This window comes from Macaca nemestrina, chromosome 3, assembly GCF_043159975.1.
Source record: "Macaca nemestrina isolate mMacNem1 chromosome 3, mMacNem.hap1, whole genome shotgun sequence".
Classification (NCBI taxonomy): Eukaryota; Metazoa; Chordata; class Mammalia; order Primates; family Cercopithecidae; genus Macaca; species Macaca nemestrina.
In genome coordinates this window covers 94,769,039-94,787,412 of record NC_092127.1, presented here as the reverse complement: position 1 = coordinate 94,787,412, position 18,374 = coordinate 94,769,039, and the positions used below count along the sequence as shown (strand labels likewise).

The 18,374-nt window shown below is 38.6% G+C and overlaps 1 protein-coding gene across 3 annotated transcripts in view; it reads right to left on the bottom strand.

Annotated features, from left to right (window-relative positions):
- LOC105479614 (hematopoietic prostaglandin D synthase) overlaps positions 1 to 18,374 on the bottom strand; it is a 45,575-nt gene that overhangs the window by 7,523 nt on the left and 19,678 nt on the right. For all 3 annotated transcript variants that reach the window (XM_011737656.2, XM_011737655.3, XM_011737657.3), the window contains exons 3-4: positions 8,346 to 8,438; positions 4,997 to 5,106 (exon numbers count right to left, since the gene is read on the bottom strand). In XM_011737656.2, coding sequence (XP_011735958.1) covers positions 4,997 to 5,106; positions 8,346 to 8,438 — 203 coding nt within the window. The remainder of the gene's footprint in view (positions 1 to 4,996; positions 5,107 to 8,345; positions 8,439 to 18,374) is intronic.

The following is an 18,374-nucleotide window of genomic DNA, read 5'->3' as shown; positions in this document are numbered from 1 at the left end:
AGTATTTAAGTTTCATTTTAAAGTACAATCAACCAAAATAATATAGAGGATAAGATTTGATTACACCTCTTTTTTTTTTTTCCAGATATATTTTAAAAAATACATTTCCTGATCCATCCTAGACAGCCACTCCTATAATAGCTTGATGGATTCAGAAATTTCTAGCCTCCCTTTTCAGAGAGTTATAAAGGAGGTTTTTTCACCCTGAGAAATTGTTGGTATGAAAGTCTAACAAACGGCTTTTAGGGAGGTTCGCATATTTCTCAAAAGCATTTTTATATATGCACTACCAAAATTATTTTGTGTTGGAACCAGGACATCAGAATGTCCTCAGGCCTTCTCATTCTTCTTCCCCATCCTGTTCTTTAGACGAGGAAATGGAAACACAGATCCATTAAATAACCAAAGTAACACTAATGATAAGTTCAAGGATTGTCATGGTGACCAATATCCAAGGACATCTTTTGTTTTTCTTTCTTTAAATTGGAAATGGAATTTTTAGTGATAAATACTGTAACATTGTGTATATTTGGTAGATTTTTAAGGCATGTGTGACAAGAATATATTCACTATCCATCTTAAGTGCATCAATATTCTGCCTTTGAAATGTTCACCTGACCACAAGATGGCAGCAATGCAGCCCACTACCAACAGTCTAAGAAATGAAATGCAGAATGTGCATTTTTCATTATATATTAGCCAAGTCCTGCTTGTTAATTAGTCTGTAGCTATCAGCAATGTTTCTGCAACGTGTTCTGCCTTTGTATGATTTAATCATGAACTTGGATTGCTATGTCCTTTGAAATTGTTTTTTGAAATAGGTGGTACATAAGAGAGTTGTTATTCTAATACAAAGGTAGAGTGTTACTCTTATCACAAATGTTCAAAGAATATTTTCCTCTGGGAGGTGGCCTCTGTTATGGAACCTCAGCCACAGAAAGATAGAAAATAGAAAAGTAGAGAAGAGCAAACTGATAAATTGATAGACTGCACATCGGGGGGTCTTTGGTACATGGAACAAAAATCTTTAGACACTTCTAAATTGGAGATTATCTGTTTCTACATTTATAATGATATGTAAAATGCAGATGCCATGTCTGACAAATAGTGAAAACAACACCAAAGTATATAACTATTAATTATAATAGTTAATATTTATTTAACACTTCTTACCTAGCCATAGGCACATATGCTAACATTTAATCTTGCCAACACACTTCAAAGTAGAGCCTGTTATATCCCCACTTTGCAAAGAGTTTGAACTATAAATAGGGAGTTAAGTGACAGCTAGTAAGAAGGGAATCAGGATTTAAGCCTGGCAGTTTGACTCCAGAGCCTAAATGTACTTAACGTCAAAAAGTTGTATTTCTATCATCAAAGCTGAGCTTTATTTCCTGGCTAGGCCTATATATATATGTGTGTGTTTGCAGACCCTACACACCTTACATTTATATCATGGAGTCAGTCAATGTAAATACTTTTGTGTCCAGATATCTCTATTCAAATCAGAAGGTGCTAATTAAATAGTATTTACAATAAATACTAAGTAGATAGTATGTGCTTAAATATGTGCTTAAGTAAATTGATAAGACTGCCTGCCATTTGTGCTGTGGCTTTCGGCTATCGGCTTTAGCTTTAACATGTACATAAATATTCATGCACAGCTGTTTTGAACAGCTGCTTGCACTGCAGCATTATACCCAGTGGTTAAGAACCTGGGGTTCGAGTCAGTGACGATTTGAATTCCTTCTGCACCACTTCTAGCTGAACAATTTTGGGTAAGTTGTTTACACTACATGAAACTCTGTTTTCTTACCTGGAAGATGAGGATAAAAACAGTTTCATTCTAAAGGGATGCTTAAATTTGTTACTTTAAGCAATTGTATATCTAGGTGATGAGACTATGGGATTTAAATTCAGCTGTTTGGGCTCAGTTCACAGTTCTGTCAGTTGTGTGACTTTGGGCAACTCTGTAACTTCCGTCTCTCAGTATCTTCATCTGGAAAGTGAGCATGACAATAAAAAGCACTTATCTTGAAGGAGGAGAAGGAGGGCTGACTGAGATAACACAGGGAAAGAGCTGAGAGTAACACAGGCACATGGTGTGCATTTGATGAGTGTGGTTCTGATCACTTATTCAACAAGTGTGTAATGCCTACTACATAAAAGGCAACTGTGATGGCGGTGTGGGATCAGTTGAATAATACAGACATGATTCCTGCCCCCCTGATGCATCCAGCTTGAGGAGACAAGCAACAAACAAGTAAATATATTTTAAAATAGAGACTGTAATGAGTGTCCTAAAGGAAACCACTAGAAGCTGTAATAAAGATGTCTATTTAGAATTCTGCATAAAGATGAATAATTTGACAAATATATATCATTTGACTTTCATCTCTAAACCACAGTAATGAATATTTTTAAAAAGATAGATCTCACAAGGAAGTGGAAAGAGAGGAGATAAGAGCAAATAAAATCTGAAGCTAGTAAGCAGATGGGTGAATGGCACCTGCAAAAAGAAAGCCAAGAACCAATTCCATCAACAACACGAATTCCTTAAATGGCTCAGGAAATGACCGGATATGTCTAGAACTGGGGTTAAGGAGGTTTGGGAGGGCATAAAATGAGGATTGGTGGAAAACTATTAAGCGGTTTTAGCATGGGATGTTCTTCATTTTACATTGCTAGGCAGCTGTCCCTTCCCCATTCTTAGCAGAAAATAGCCTAAGAATTTTTATAAATTTAGAAGCACAATATCAGAAATTTAGAACTCAAGGACTGATGAAGTTGAGAAATGCTTTCTAAAAGTAATGCATAAAAGCAAAGAGATGGGAAACAGGAAAAGAGCCAACATCTGAATTATTGGAATTCTACTATAATGGAACAAAGAAAATAAAGGGGGAGGAAATCATTAAAGGGGAGGAAAAAATTAAAGGAAATTTCCTTGAACTAAAAGGACATGGGTCCCGGATTGAATGGACTCACCAAGGAAACGGCACAATGGATGAAAACAAGATCATACCAAGACTCATCATTGCAAAATTTTAGAACTCTAAGGGCATGTGTTTTATAATCTTTCAGAGTGGAAAAAAAAAAATCGGTCACATACAAAAGATCAGTAATTAAATTGGACGCAAACTTCTCAACAGCCTTTCAAATACTAATGAAAAATTACTTTCATCAGAATTCTACACCCAGCCCAACTATAAAACAGGTTTGAGAATAAAATAAAAACATCTTTAGACGGATAATGCCCCCAAAGCCTCAAACTGTTATTTCCTATGACCAGTAAGCTCTTGGAGGATTGTTCCACAAAAACAAGGAAAGAAAACAGGAGAATGAACCCAGGAAATGATTTAAAAAAAAAAAAAATTCAGGGTAACAATAAAGATCTCAGGATGACAACTGTGACCAAGTATCTAGGACAACCATACTGGAGTGAAGCAGTGTGACTCACAAGATAGACATATCTATACCATCTGTCATAGTCATATCTGCTGTCATCAAACCTTCATTTTAGCTTTTGGAATACTAGAGGATGTCCCCCCAAATAAACAATGGAGTAAACAAAGAAAGAAGGCAGCATCCAGAAACAGGACTCCAACTCCACAGAATGGCATCCCTGGAATGACAGCAAAGGGAATTCCAATGATGACAGCTGTGCAGAAAACCTAGAGAACTCCGCAAAGAATGGAAGCCTCCTAGACGGAGCGCTCCAAGAAATATTGGAAGTAACAGATGAACTGATATTACGTTGATCTTGTGGAAAATCGTATTGGCAGGCTATTGGATACTGTGGAAAGTCAGCAATAAAAGTAAAAAGAAGCAAAAGAAAGCAATTACTAATTTTGAGGAAGAAAAGTGAGAAAGGAAATATTATAAAAGCATGCTACAGTGCACAGTTCTGTGCGTTATTTGTGTAGCATACTAATCACAGAATATTAATTTAACCAAAAGATTTTCACATCACAATATTGGGAGCTTGGTGAAAGGGAAGCAGAGAGGATGACTATGTAAGAGAAAAATTGTTATTACAGGTTGAGATCCCTTATCCAACATGCTTGGGAACAGAATAGTCCTGAATTCCAGATTTTTTCAGATTTTGGAATATTTGCATATACATAATGAGATATCTTGGGGATGGGACCTAATCTAAATACAAAATTCACTTATGTTTTATTTGCACCTTATACACATAGACTGAAGGTAATTTTATACAGTATTTTCAATAATTTTGCACATTTGCCAAAGTTTGTGTTAAGTACTTACATGGGGAATTTTCCACTGGTGCTGTCATCTTGGTGCTTAAAACGTTTTGGAGTTTGGGGCATTTTGGATTTCAGATTTGCAGGTTAGGAATGCTTAACCTGTACTATCATAAGTCCTTAGAAATAATTTACAATTGGTCAATCAGAGGAAGTCATATTTTTTTTTTTTTTTTTTTGAGGCGGAGTCTTGCTCTGTCGCCCAGGCTGGAGTGCAGTGGCACTATCTCAGCTCACTGCAAGCTCCGCCTCCCGGGTTCACGCCATTCTCCTGCCTCAGCCTCCCGAGTAGCTGGGACCACAGGCGCCGCCACCGCGCCCGGCTAGTTTTTGTATTTTTTTTAGTAGAGACGGAGTTTCACCGTGTTAGTCAGGATGGTCTTGATCTCCTGACCTCGTGATCCGCCCATCTCGGCCTCCCAAAGTGCTGGGATTACAGGCTTGAGCCACCGCGCCCGGCCGGAAGTCATATTTACATATCCTATAGAAATATGGAAATGTGTAAATCCTAAAGAAACTGTTAAATTTTTTAAAGGGTTGCATCTGAGGAGGAGTTAATGTGAAGGGGTATACAAGGGAATTGCTGTACTTTATTTTAAACTTTTAAAATATAATTTGATATTTTTAAACTATACATATTGTTTTGATATAAAGGAACTTTCTAAGGCACCTAACAATGTCTGACAGGTGGTATGTGATTAATACTAGGAATAGCAAATGGATCACATTACTTTCACATCTTGCTTTTTCTCTGCCCAAGGAAAACATGACATGAAATCGTCCAGTGTGTCCACAATAGCATCAACTTGACATTGTTCCATTTCTGTGTTTCCAGCCAAATCTATGGAATAGAGAGAGGCCCATCAATATGTTTAATGTACTATATTAAAAAGTTTGTTTTTAACAGATAGTATATTCATATGGTTGAAAATTCAAAAGTGCATAAAACAATATCCAGTGAGACTAGCTTCCATCCACCACATTTTGCTCCCTTACCTACCTACCTTACCAGTAGCCACCTTAATTAGTATTCTTCCATTATTTCTTTATGAAAATGCAAGCAAATAAAAACATATATCCCACTAGATATGCTTCCTCATCCCATGTCCCCTACATATCTTTCTTTACAAGTACCCAAAGGGTGTACTTGCTCTTTTTTTTTTTTTTTTTTTCTGGCTACATGAGATTCCTTGAGGTAGATGTGCCACAATTTATTTAACTAGCCTCAACTGATTAGGTTTGTTTCCAGTCTTTTGTTAATATAAGCAACACTACAAGAAATAACCTGTACCTACATTATAATTCATTTTGTATAAAGAATTATTTTTATTTTTGCAGACAGTTTTTGTCAGGAGCATTTGTTTTCTGACTGGAGACTAAAAAATTTAAATAATAGAGGGTTTTTTTTCTTTTGTTTGTTAATCATTATTTTTGGTAATAAATCATTGGTCTTCCTAAAAATTTTCTCAATGGTGCCAATTTAAAATGCTTCTGTGTAGAAGCCTTCTAAAATGGATTGCTTTTGTAAAACTTTATAAATTTATTAAAAATTAAGAAACTATACTGACAGTGGATGAATTGGATGTAAATTATACCTCAATAAAGGTGTTAAAATTGAAAGAAAATTCTTGAGTGATTTAGAGTTCCTCTGTAAACTATATTTGTGTGTGTGTAATATTCAAAGGTTGATTATTCTTCTTTCTGACCTTGAATAGTCTTCAGAATTCTTCACTCATTTTCATCCCTACTTTGACTTACACCTCAAGGCTTCAGCTAAAACTTTGTGGAGGTGACTCCTTATTCAATATTTTTAGTCCTAAACCACAGGCTCATTTTTTTCAGCATCCTTTTGTATATATTTCTGATTACTCTTTTGGCACCTGAACATTCTTCTACAAATCCTCAAATGCAGTCATCACACCATTTCTCAAACCAGCTCTCCTTTTTTTTACCCAACAAATAATTACGGGCCTCAACTGTGACTCAGCCCCAAGTAGGGGCTGTATATAGTAGCATTGAATAGAAGAGGTAAATTCCTTGCCTGAATGGCACTTATGGTCAACTGGAAAAGGCAGACATCGAGGAGGGTATTGAAAGTTGAAAAAAGTATTTTAAACAGAAAAGAGAAGGAAACGGAAGAGAAGAGGAGGAGAAGGAGGAAGAGAAGGAGGATGTAGCAGTACATAGTGCATTGAGAATGGCAAACTCTGTCTATGCTATACCTCTCCTGGTTAAATAGACTGCCTTCCACATCATAACATCTATCTACTGTCTCTAAGATGATTCTACATCCACAAATTTTTCATATTTTTCTTGGTCTCTCTTCTTTGCCATCTGGATCATTTCACTTATCTCCTAATGTGCTTCCCTGCAGTAGCCACAAATACAAAGTAACCACAATAATCTTCCCAAAATGCATAGCAGTAGTTATGCTGCTCTTCTAGATAAAAACCTACAATTGCGTAAGAAAAAGAGTCAATACTCTAGATCTTTCTGGAACTTTCTAATCAAATCCAATCCATTCTAAGCATTTCTCTAATTCTCTTCCACCTGCAAATTTGAAGTTCATTCTTCTTCTCATGCCATTTTCTCTCTACTTAGAATGTTCTAGCCCAGAGAGTCTCAAAGTGAGATCCATGGACCACCTGCATCATCTGGGAAATTGTTGAGAATGCAAATTCTTGGGCCCCACCCAAGGTCTGCTGACTCAAAGTTGCACAAAGTATACTTTAATGAGCATCCAGGTGACCCTGATGCACATAAAGCTTGAAAAGCACTGCCTAGGTCCAAGTCTTTCTCTTGAAATTCTAGCTATCTTTGAGCCTAAACCTAAATTTTTTTTTTTTTTTTTTTTTTTTTTTTTTTTTGAGACGGAGTCTCGCTCTGTCGCCCAGGCTGGAGTGCAGTGGCCAGATCTCAGCTCACTGCAAGCTCCGCCTCCCGGGTTTACGCCATTCTGCTGCCTCAGCCTCCCGAGTAGCTGGGACTACAGGCGCCCGCAACCTCGCCCGGCTAGTTTTTTTGTATTTTTTAGTAGAGACGAGGTTTCACCGTGTTAGCCAGAATGGTCTCGATCTCCTGACCTCGTGATCCGCCCGTCTTGGCCTCCCAAAGCGCTGGGATTACAGGCTTGAGCCACCGCGCCCGGCCTCTTCTAAACTTTCAAAATAACTTTATTTGTTGAAACATGTTAGTGTAACACAAACCTTTGTATTTTTAAAATACACCATTTCATTCCAAAATGAGGTCTAGTGTTCATGGCCCATTTTATTTGTGAGCTAACTATGTATGTGTCTATGGCTTGGATCATAGCAGTGGCAATGGTGGTGGGGAGATAGGTTTGAGAGAATGGTGATTCTACAGATTGATTGAAAGAAAGGAGTTTTAAAAGAAGCCAAAGGTAGCCTTTGGCTCAAAAAGGGTGTGTGAATAGTATGAGGGAAGAGAGAAGCAGACAATGGAGCATAGGATGGGAGAAAGTGTGTCAGGCAAAAACAAGAACAATTTCTATTGTTGCTCTTCTAATATCATGGGTGCGGGCACTAATGCAACAATCCAGAAGCCAACTATCCCCTTCAAGCTTCCTCAGATGGCACTGAGTGGAAGCAAAGAAACTCCCTTTCTATTTTTTTCAGCATGATTAGGATGAAGGACATTACTGACTATATAATTTTAATAGTGTAAGAAATTTCAACCTCCATATGCCATATGTATTTTCTGCTAAGTAATTTTCTCTGATAACTTATAATATGCATACTAGCAAAAGTTTGGAATGAAACATACCTGTCCAGTTTTTCAGCTAAACTCTAACAAAGGCTTGGAGAGCAAACAGATATAAGGCAAGAAAAGCAGGAGGCAATATAAAATAAAATTGTCTAATTGTCTAGGGAACTCATGGAAAGTTAAACTGATACAGGTGGTATATTTATACTTTTCTCTATTATTTAATTCCATTCTTATTTGTACTATAGTATGCTATGCCAAACTCATTTAATGCATATTGAATATATATCGTGTTTGTTTCAGTTATCAAAAATCTTAAGCACTTATTGTGTTTATTACATGTTTATTACATGTTACCTGTGTTTTTAGTCAAATATCTTGCTATTGCTAGGCTCTGGTGAAGGGTAAGTCCATCAACTTCCAAAATGGGGATTTTTCCAAATGGGAGAGCTTAAAATAAAATGAGCAAATAATTAACGTCATAACAAAACCAAAAGTTATATTACTTCCATTTTTACTGATAATTGTGAAAACAAAGCATGATTTTATGAAATCATGAAATTTTAAAATATTTTTAAAGGAACACTTGACAACCTGTAGTGGAATATTTACATTTTATAAGTTTTGTTTAAGTTGTTAGAAAACCTGATTTAAAGTTAGTGACAGAATTGGTTCTTAAACCCAGGTTTATAGTGATACCATATGCTATACTGTATTTTACATGCTTAATATTAAAAATAAATTCTTTTAAACGTCATTATTTTTTGTAGCCTCAATTGCAGATTATTAAAATCATAGTCTGAGGATTATGAAGATTTTGATTTACATATTGAGTTATGGTAAGAACTTAGCCATAGCCTTTTTAAAATTAATACATAATAATTGCACATACTATGGGGTACATGATACATGCACACAATGTAATGATCAAGAAACTTTTTATTTCTTATTTAATTTCTTCATTGACCCAGTGAACATTCAGGACCATGTTGTTTAATTTCCATATATTTGTATAGTTTCCAAAGCTCTTTTTATTATTGATTTCTAGTTTTATTCCATTGTGGTCTGAGAAAATACTTGATATAATTTCAATTTTTAAAAATTTATTGAGATGTGTTTTGTGGCTTAACATATGGCCCATCCTGTGTGCTGCTAAGAAGAATGAGGATTCTGTAGCTTATGGATAAAAAAACATATTTTTTTGAGATGGAGTCTCACTCTGTCACCGAGGCTGGAGTGCAGTGGTGCAATCTCCGCTCACTGCAACTGGGCTGGAGTCTCTCGCTCTGTCACTGAGGCTGGAGTGCAGTGGTGCGATCTCAGCTCACCACCTGCCAGGTTCAAGCGATTCTCCTGCCTCAGCCTCCTGAGTAGCTGGGACTCCAGGTGCGTGCCACCACACCCAGATAAGTTTTGTATTTTTAGTAGAGATGGGGTTTTGCTATGTTGGCCAGGCCAGTCTTGAATTCTTGACCTCAAGTGATCCACCTACCTCAGCCTCCCCAAGTACTAGGATTACAGGCGTGATCAACCACTCCCAGCCTATGGATGAAATGTTCTGTAAATGTCTGTTAGTTCCGTTTGGTCTATAGCACAGATTCAGCCCAATGTTTCTTTATTGGTTTTCTGGCTAGATTATCTGTCCGGTGCTGACAGGGGAATGTTGACATCCCCAACTCTTATTACGTTAGGATCTATCTCTAACTTTAGTTTTAACAATATTTGCTTCATATATTTGGGTGCACATATACTTACAATTGTTATATCCTCTTGCTGAATTGACCACTTTATTATTATATAATGACTTTGTATTTTTTTCCTTTTTTAATTAAAGTCTATTTTGTCTGCTATAAATATTGCTACTCCTGCATGCTTTTGGTTTCTGTTTGTATGGAATTTTTTTCCCCATTCCTTCATTTTTAGTCTATGTGTGTCTTTTTCAGGTGAAAGGAGTTAATTGTAGGCAGCTCAGCCACTTTGTATCCTTTTAACTGGGGAATTTAAATCATTTATATTCATTGATAGATGAGGGCTTACTCCTGTCATTTTGTGAAACGTTTTCTGATTGTTTTGTATACTTTTTTCTTTATTCCTCTCATTATTTATGTTTGTGATTTAGTGGTTATCTATAGTAATAACTTTTGATTTATTTCTCTTTCTCATTTATGTATCTACTCTACCAGTTAGTTTTATACTTTCATGTATTTTCATGCTGGTAGATATCATCCTTTCACTTCCAGATGTAGGGCTTCCTTAAGCATTTCTTGTAGGGCCAGTCTATTGGTGATACATTTCCTCAGAAAGACTATTTCTCCTTCTTTTTTTTTTTTTTTTATTATACTTTAAGTTCTAGGGTATAGGTTAGGTGCACAATGTGCAGGTTTGTTACATATGTATACAAGTGCCATGTTGGTGTGCTGCACCCATTAACTCGTCATTTACATTAGGTATTTCTCCTAATGCTATCCCTCCCGCCTCACTCCACCCCAAGACAGGCCCTGGTGTGTGATGTTCCCCATCCTTTGTCCACGTGCTCTCATTGTTCAGTTCCCACCTATGAGTGAGAACATGCGGTGTTTGGTTTTCTGTCCTTGCAATAGCTTGCTCAGAATGATGGTTTCCATCTTCACCCATGTCCCTACAAAGGACACAAACTCATCCTTTTTTATGGCTGCATAGTATTCTATGGTGTATCTGTGCCATATTTTATTAATCCAGTCTATCATTGGTGGACATTTGGGTTGGTTCCAAGTCTTTGCTATTGTGAATAGTGCCGCAGTAAACACAGGTGTGCATGTGTCTTTATAGTAGCATAATTTATAATCCTTTGGGTATATACCCAGTAATGGGATGGCTGAGTCAAACAGTATTTCTAGTTCTAGATACTTGAGGAATCATCACACTCTCTTCCACAATAGTTGAATTAGTTTACAGTCCCACCAACAGTGTAAAAGCGTTCCTATTTCTCCACATCCTCTCCAGCCTGATCTGTTGTTTCCTGACTGTTTAATGATCATCATTCCTCTCCAGCACCTGTTGTTTCCTGACTTTTTAATGATTGCCATTCTAACTGGTATGAGATTGTATCTCATTGTGGTTTGGATTTGCATTTCTCTGATGACCAGTGATCATGAGCATTTTTACATGTGTCTGTTGGCTGCATAAATGTCTTCTTTTGAGAAGTGTCTGTTCATATCCTTTGCCCACTTTTTGATGGGTTGTTTGATTTCTTCTTGTAAATTTGTTTAAGTTCTTTGTAGATTCTGGATATTAGCCCTTTGCCAGATGGGTAGATTGCAAAACTTTTCTCCCATTCTGTAGGTTGCCTTTTCACTCTGATGGTAGTTTCTTTTGCTGTGCAGAAGCTCTTTCGTTTACTTAGATCCAAGTTGTCAATTTTGGCTTTTGTTGCCATTGCTTTTGTTGTTTTAGTCATGAAGTCCTTGCTCATGCCTATGTCCTGTATGGTATTGCCTAGGTTTTCTTTTAGGGTTTTTATGGTTTTCGATCTAACATTTAAGTCTTTAATCCATTTTGATTCAATTTTTGTATAAGGTGTCAGGAAGGGATCCAGTTTCAGCTTCTACATATGGTTAGCCAGTTTTCCCAGCACCATTTATTAAATAGGGAATCCTTGTCCTCTTGCTTGTTTTTGTCAGGTTTGTCAAAGATCAGATGGTGGTAGATGTGTGGTGTTATTACTGAGGGCTCTGTTCTGTTCTGTTGGTCTATCTCTCAGTTTTGGTACCAGTACCATGCTGTTTTGGTTACTGTAGCCTTGTAGTAGAGTATGAAGTCAAGTAGCATTTTGTTCTTTTGGCTTAGGATTGTCTTGGCAATGCGGGCTCTTTTTTGGTTCCATATGAACTTTAAAGTAGTTTTTTCCAATTCTGTGAAGAAAGTCATTGGTAGCTTGATGGGGATGGCACTGAATCTATAAATTACCATGGGCAGTAGGGCCATTTTCATGATACTGATTCTTTCTATCCATGAGCATGGAATGTTCTTCCATTTGTTTGTGTCCTCTTTTATTTCATTGAGCAGTGGTTTGTAGTTCTCTTTGAAGAGGTCCTTCACATCTCTTGTAAGTTGGATTCCTAGGTATTTTATTCTCTTTGTAGCAATTGTAAATGGGAGTTCACTCATGATTTGGCTGTTTGTCTATTACTGGTGTATAGGAATGCTTGTGGTTTTTGCACATTGATTTTGTATCCTGAGATTTGCTGAAGTTGCTTATCAGCTTCAGGAGATTTTGGACCGAGACGATGGCATTCTCTAAATATACAATCATGTCATCTGCAAACAGGGACAATTTAACTTCCTCTTTTCCTAATTGAATACCCTTTATTTCTTTCTCTTGCCTGATTGCCCTGGCAAGAACTTCCAACACTATGTTGAATAGGAGTGGTGAGAGAGGGCATCCCTGTCTCATGCCAGTTTTCAAAGGGAATGCTTCCAGTTTTTGCCCATTCAGTATGATATTGGTTGCGGGCTTGTCATAAATAGCTCTTAGTATTTTTGAGATATTTTCCATCAATACCTAGTTTATTGAGAGTTTTTAGCATAAAGGGCTGTTGAATTTTGTCGAAGCCCTTTTCTGCATATATGAGATAATCATGTGGTTTTTGCCTTTGGTTCTGTTTATGTGATGGATTACGTTTATTGATTCACATATGTTGAACCAGCCTTGCATCCCAGGGATGAAGCCCACTTGATCTTGGTGGATAAGCTTTTTGATGTGCTGCTGGATTCGATTTGCAAGTATTTTATTGAGGACTTTCACATCCATGTTCATCAGGGCTATTGGTCTAAAATTCTCTTTTTTTGTTGTGTCTCTGCCAGGCTTTGGCATCAGGATGATACTGGTCTCACAAAATGAGTTAGGGAGGATTCCCTCTTTTTCTATTGATTGGAATAGTTTTGGGAAGGAATGGTACCAGCTCTTCTTTGTATCTCTGGTAGAATTCGGCTATGAATCTGTCTGGTCCTGGACTTTTTTGGTTGGTAGGCTATTAATTACTGCCTCAATTTCAGAGCCTGTTACTGGTCTATTCAGGGATTCAACTTCTTCCTGGTTTAGTCTTGGGAGGGTGTATTGTCCAGGAATGTATGCATTTCTTCTAGATGTTCTAGTTTATTTGTGTAGAGGTGTTTATAGTATTCTCTGGTGTTAATCTGTATGTCGGTGGGATTGGTAGTGATATCCCCTTTATCACTTTTTATTGAGTCTATTTGATTCTTCTCTCTTTTCTTCTTTATTAGTCTTGCTAGTGGTCTATCAATTTTGTTGATCTTTTCAAAAAACCAGCTCCTGGATTCATTGATTTTTTGAAGGTTTTTTTTTTTTATTTCTCTATCTCCTTCAGTTCTAACTATTTCTTGCCTTCTGCTAGCTTTTGAATTTGTTTGCTCTTGCTTCTCCAGTTATTTTAATTGTGATGTTAAGGTGTTGATTTTAGATCTTTCCCGCTTTCTCTCTTTCATTTAGTGCTATAAATTTCCCTCTACACACTGCTTTAAATGTGTCCCAGAGATCCTGGTATGTTGTGTCTTTGTTCTCATTGGTTTCAAATAACATCTTTATTTCTGCCTTCATTTCGTTATTTAGCCAGTAGTCATTCAGGAGCACGTTGTTCTGTTTCCATGTAGTTGTGCGGTTTTTGAGTGAGTTTCTTAATCCTGAGTTCTAATTTGATTGCACTGTGGTCTGAGAGACAGTTTGTTGTGATTTCTGTTTTTTACATTTTCTGAGGAGTGCTTTACTTCCAACTATGTGGTCAATTTTGGAGTAAGTGCAATGTGGTGCTGAGAAGAATGTATATTCTGTTGAATTGGAGTGGAGAGTTCTGTAGATGTCTATTAGGTCCACTTGGTGCAAAGCTGAGTTCAAGTTCTGGATATCCTTGTTAGCCTTCTGTCTCATCGACCTGTCTAATACTGACAGTGGGTTGTTAAAGTCTCCCATTATTGTTGTGTGGGGGTCTAAGTCTCTTTGTAGGTTCTAAGGACTTGCTTTATGAATCTGGGTGCTCCTGTATTGTGTGCATTTATATTTAGGATAGTTACCTCTTCTTGTAGAGTTGATCCCTTTACCATTATGTTATTTCCTTCTTTGTATCTTTTGATCTTTGTTGGTTTAAAGTCTGTTTTATCAGAGACTAGAACACAACACCCCTGATTTTTTTTTTAATTTCCATTTGCTTGGTAGTTCTTCCTCTATCCCTTTATTTTGAGCCTACATGTGTCTCTGCATGTGAGATGCATCTCCGGAATACAGCACACTGATGGGTCCTAACACTTTATCCAATTTGCCAGTCTGTGTCTTTTATTTGGGGCATTTATCCCATTTACATTTAAAGTTAATATTGTTATATGTGAATTTGATCCTGTTATTATGATGTTAACTGGTTATTTTGCCCATTAGTTGATGCAGTTTCTTCCTAGCATCAATGGTCTTTACATTTTGGCATGTTTTTGCAGTGGCTGGTACCGGTTGATCCTTTCTGTGTTTAGTGCTTCCTTCAGGAGCTCCTGTAAGGCAGACCTGGTGGTGATAAAGTCTCTCAGCATTTACTTGTCTGTAAAGGATTTTATTTCTCCTACACTTATGAAGTTTAGTTTTGCTGGATATGAAATTCTGAGTTGAAAATTCTTTAAGAATGTTGAATATTGGCTCCCACTCTCTTCTGGCTTGTAGAGTTTCTGCCGAGAGATCTGCAGTTAGTCTGATGGGCTTCCCTTTGTGGGTAACCCAACCTCTCCCTCTGACTGCCCTTAACATTTTTTCCTTCATTTCAACCTTTGTGAATCTGACAATTATGTGTCTTGGGGTTGCTATTCTTGAGGAGTATCTTTGTAGTATTCTCTGTATTTCCTGAATTTGAATGTTGGCCTGTCTTGCTAGGTTGAGGAAGTTCTCCTGGATAATATCCTGAAGAGTGTTTTCCAGCTTGGTTCCATTCTCCCTGTCACTTTCAGGTACACCAATCAAACGTAGATTTGGTCTTTTCACACAGTCCCATATTTCTTGGAGGCTTTGTTCATTTCTTTTTACTCTTTTTTCTCTAAATTTCTCTTCTCACTTCATTTTATTAATTTGATCTTCAATCACTGATAACCTTTCTTCCACTTTATCAAACTGGCTACTGAAGCTTGTGCATGTGTCACATAATTCCCATGCCATAGTTTTCAGTTCCATCAGGTCATTTAATGTCTTCTCTACACTGTTTATTCTAGTTAGCCATTTTTCTAATCTTTTTTCAAGGTTTTTAGCTTCCTTGCTATGGGTTCGAACATCCTCCTTTAGCTCAGAGAAGTTTGTTATTACCAACCTTCTGAAGCCTACTTCTGTCAACTCATCAAAAGTCATTCTCCATCGAGCTTTGTTCTGTTGCTGGCAAAGAGCTGGAATCCTTTGGAGGAGAAGAGGCTCTCTGGTTTTTAGAATTTTCAGCCTTTTTGCTCTGGTTTCTCCCCATCTTTTGGTTTTATCTACCTTTGGTCTTTGATGATGGTGACCTACAGATGGGGTTTTGGTGTGGATGTCCTTTTTGTTGATGTTAATGCTCTTCCTTTTTGTTGATGTTAATGCTCTTCCTTTCTGTTTGTTAGTTTTCCTTCTAACAGTCAGGACCCTCAGCTGCAGGTCTGTTGGGGTTTCCTGGAGGTCCACTCCAGATCCTGTCTGCCTGGGTATCACCACTGGAGGCTGCAGAACAGCAAACATTGCAGAACGGCCAATATTGCTGCCTGATCCTTCCTCTGGAGGCTTCATCTCAGAGGGGCACCAGCCTGTGTGAGGTGTCAGTCGGCCCCTACTGGGAGGTGTCTCCCAGTTAGGCTACACAGGGGTCAGGGACCCACTTGAGAAGGCAGTCTGTCCATTCTCAGAGCTCAAACACCATGCTGGGAGAACCACTGCTCTCCAGAGGTGTCACACAGGGATGTTTAAGTCTGCAGAAGTTTCTGCTGCCTTTTGTTCAGTTATGCACTGCCTCCAGAGGTAGAGTCTACACAGGCAGGCAGGCCTCACTGAGCTGCAGTGGGCTCCACCCAGTTTGAGCTTCCTGGCCACTTTGTTTACCTACTCAAGCCTCAGCAATGGCAGACGCCCCTCCCCTAGCCAGGCTGCCACCTCACAGTTTGATCTTGGACTGCTGTGCTAGCAATGAGCAAGGCTCCGTGGGCATGGGACCTGCTGAGCCAGGCACGGGATATAATCTCCTGGTAGGCCGTTTGCTAAGACCATTGGAAAAGCACAGTATTTGGGTGGCAGTGTCCCGATTTTCCAGATACAGTCTGTCATGGCTTCCCTTGGCTAGGAAAGGAAAATCCCCTGACCCCATGCACTTCCTGGGTGAGGCACTGCCCTGCCCTACTTTGGCTCACCCTCCATGGGCCGCACCTACTGTCCAACCAGTCCCAATTAGATGAACCAGGTACCTCAGTTGGAAATGCAGAAATCACCTGTCTTCTGTGTCAATCACGCTGGGAGCTGCAGACTGGAACTGTTCCCCTTTGGCCATCGTGGCACAGATCTCTCCTTCATTTTTGAAGGACAAATTTGCTGGTCATAGTATTCTTGGTACGCAGGTTTTATTTATTTATTTATTTTTTCTTTCAGCACTTTGAACATATCATTCCATTCTCTCCTGGTCTCTAAGATTTCTGCTGAGAAATCTACTGTTAGTCTGATGGGGATTCCTTTTCATATGACTTGATACTTTTCTCTTGCTATTTTTGGAATTCTCTTTGTCCTTGGGTTTTGACAGTTTGTCTTTCATGTTTAATGACTTTAATGTTGAATCTTACCCAAGCTTCATGTATCTGGATGTCTAAATCTCTTGCTAGACTTGGGAAGTTTTAACTATCATTTGGTTAATTGGTTTTCTATGTCTTCGTCCATCTCTTCTCCTTCTGGAATTCCCCAAATCCCAAAATTCAAACATTTGGTTGCTTTATGGTGTCCCAAATGATGTAATGCAGGCTTTCTTCCATTTTATTTTTTTTCTTGAGTATGACTGGATTATTTCAAAAGACCTGTCTTCAAGTTCAGAATTTCTTCTGCTTGATCTAGTCTACTGTTGATGCTCTAGTTGTATTTTTTTTTTTATTTCATTCATTGAATTCTTTAGCTCCAGAATTCTATTTGGATATATCTTATAATATCTATCTGTTTTTTTAAATTTCTCAATCAGATCATTGTCTTCCTGATTTCTTTGTATTATCCTTATTCTTTTGTATCTCACTGAGTTTCCTTAATACCATTATTATCAATTCTTTTTTTAGGCATTTTATGTATTTCCTTTTTTATGGAATTGGTTACTGGAGAATTATTGTGTTCCTTTGGAGATGTCTTGTTTCCTTCCTTTTTCATATTTCTTGTGTCTTTATGTTGATTTCTGTGCATCTGGTATGATAGTCGCTCCTTTCAATTTTATGGATTGATTTTTATAGGGAAACCTTTTTCCTATAGATGTATCTATAGTGCTGGTTGAGTAGGGTACTTTAGCTTTGATTCTGAGTGGGTGCAATAATGTAGTCTTCATATGATTTCTTCAGCTATAGTCAGCATCAGTGGTGTCTGTGAGTTTCTCAGTGGCTTAGGCTGTAGTTATTAGTGGAGGCTGTGGTGAGGGTTTGCTAGTGAGGGGGATGCCAAGTGGACTGGTCCTTAGGCACCAGTGGCTACAGCAGGCTGGGTGTGTGGATTCCTAGGCCCCTGAATGGGATGCACTGGTACCAGCAGTGCTGGGCAAGGCAGATCTAGCCCCCTAGACAATGCATGTGAGTCCCAGTGATAGTGGCAAGCAGAACAGGCCTGACCTCAGGCTCCCGGATAATGTGCAGAAGCACTGGTGGTGGCTGGTGGAGAAAGTTGATCCTCAGGCCACTGGACAATGCATTCAGGAATTGGCAGCAGCAGTGACAGACAGGATGGGCCTGTCCTCAAGTCTCCTGATAGTGCATGTTTGTGCCAGTGGCAGCAGGCAGGGCACATTGTTCCCCAGACCCCTGGATAATGTGCTTGGGTGCCAGTGGCAGTGGTCGTGGGAGGGGTGGGCTGGTCCTCAGGCCCCCAGATGGTGTATGTAAGTGCTAGTGGTGATGGATGGGGCAGTACTATCCTCAGATCCTGCAATGGCATATCGGTGAGCTGGTCCCCAGGCTTCATAAAGGCACATGCGGGTACATTGTGGCCCTGATGTTAGAGAAGGCATGTTTGCTGTCTGTGGCAACAGCCCCAGGCAGGCAGCTCTCAGACTCTGGAGAGTGCATGCTTTAGCTTCCTATGTTACAGCAGCAGCCTCTCTGATATGCAACACTGTCCATTCCCCCAGGTTTAGGACACCAAATGGGCTAAAGTGCTGGGGACCCAGCCACAAC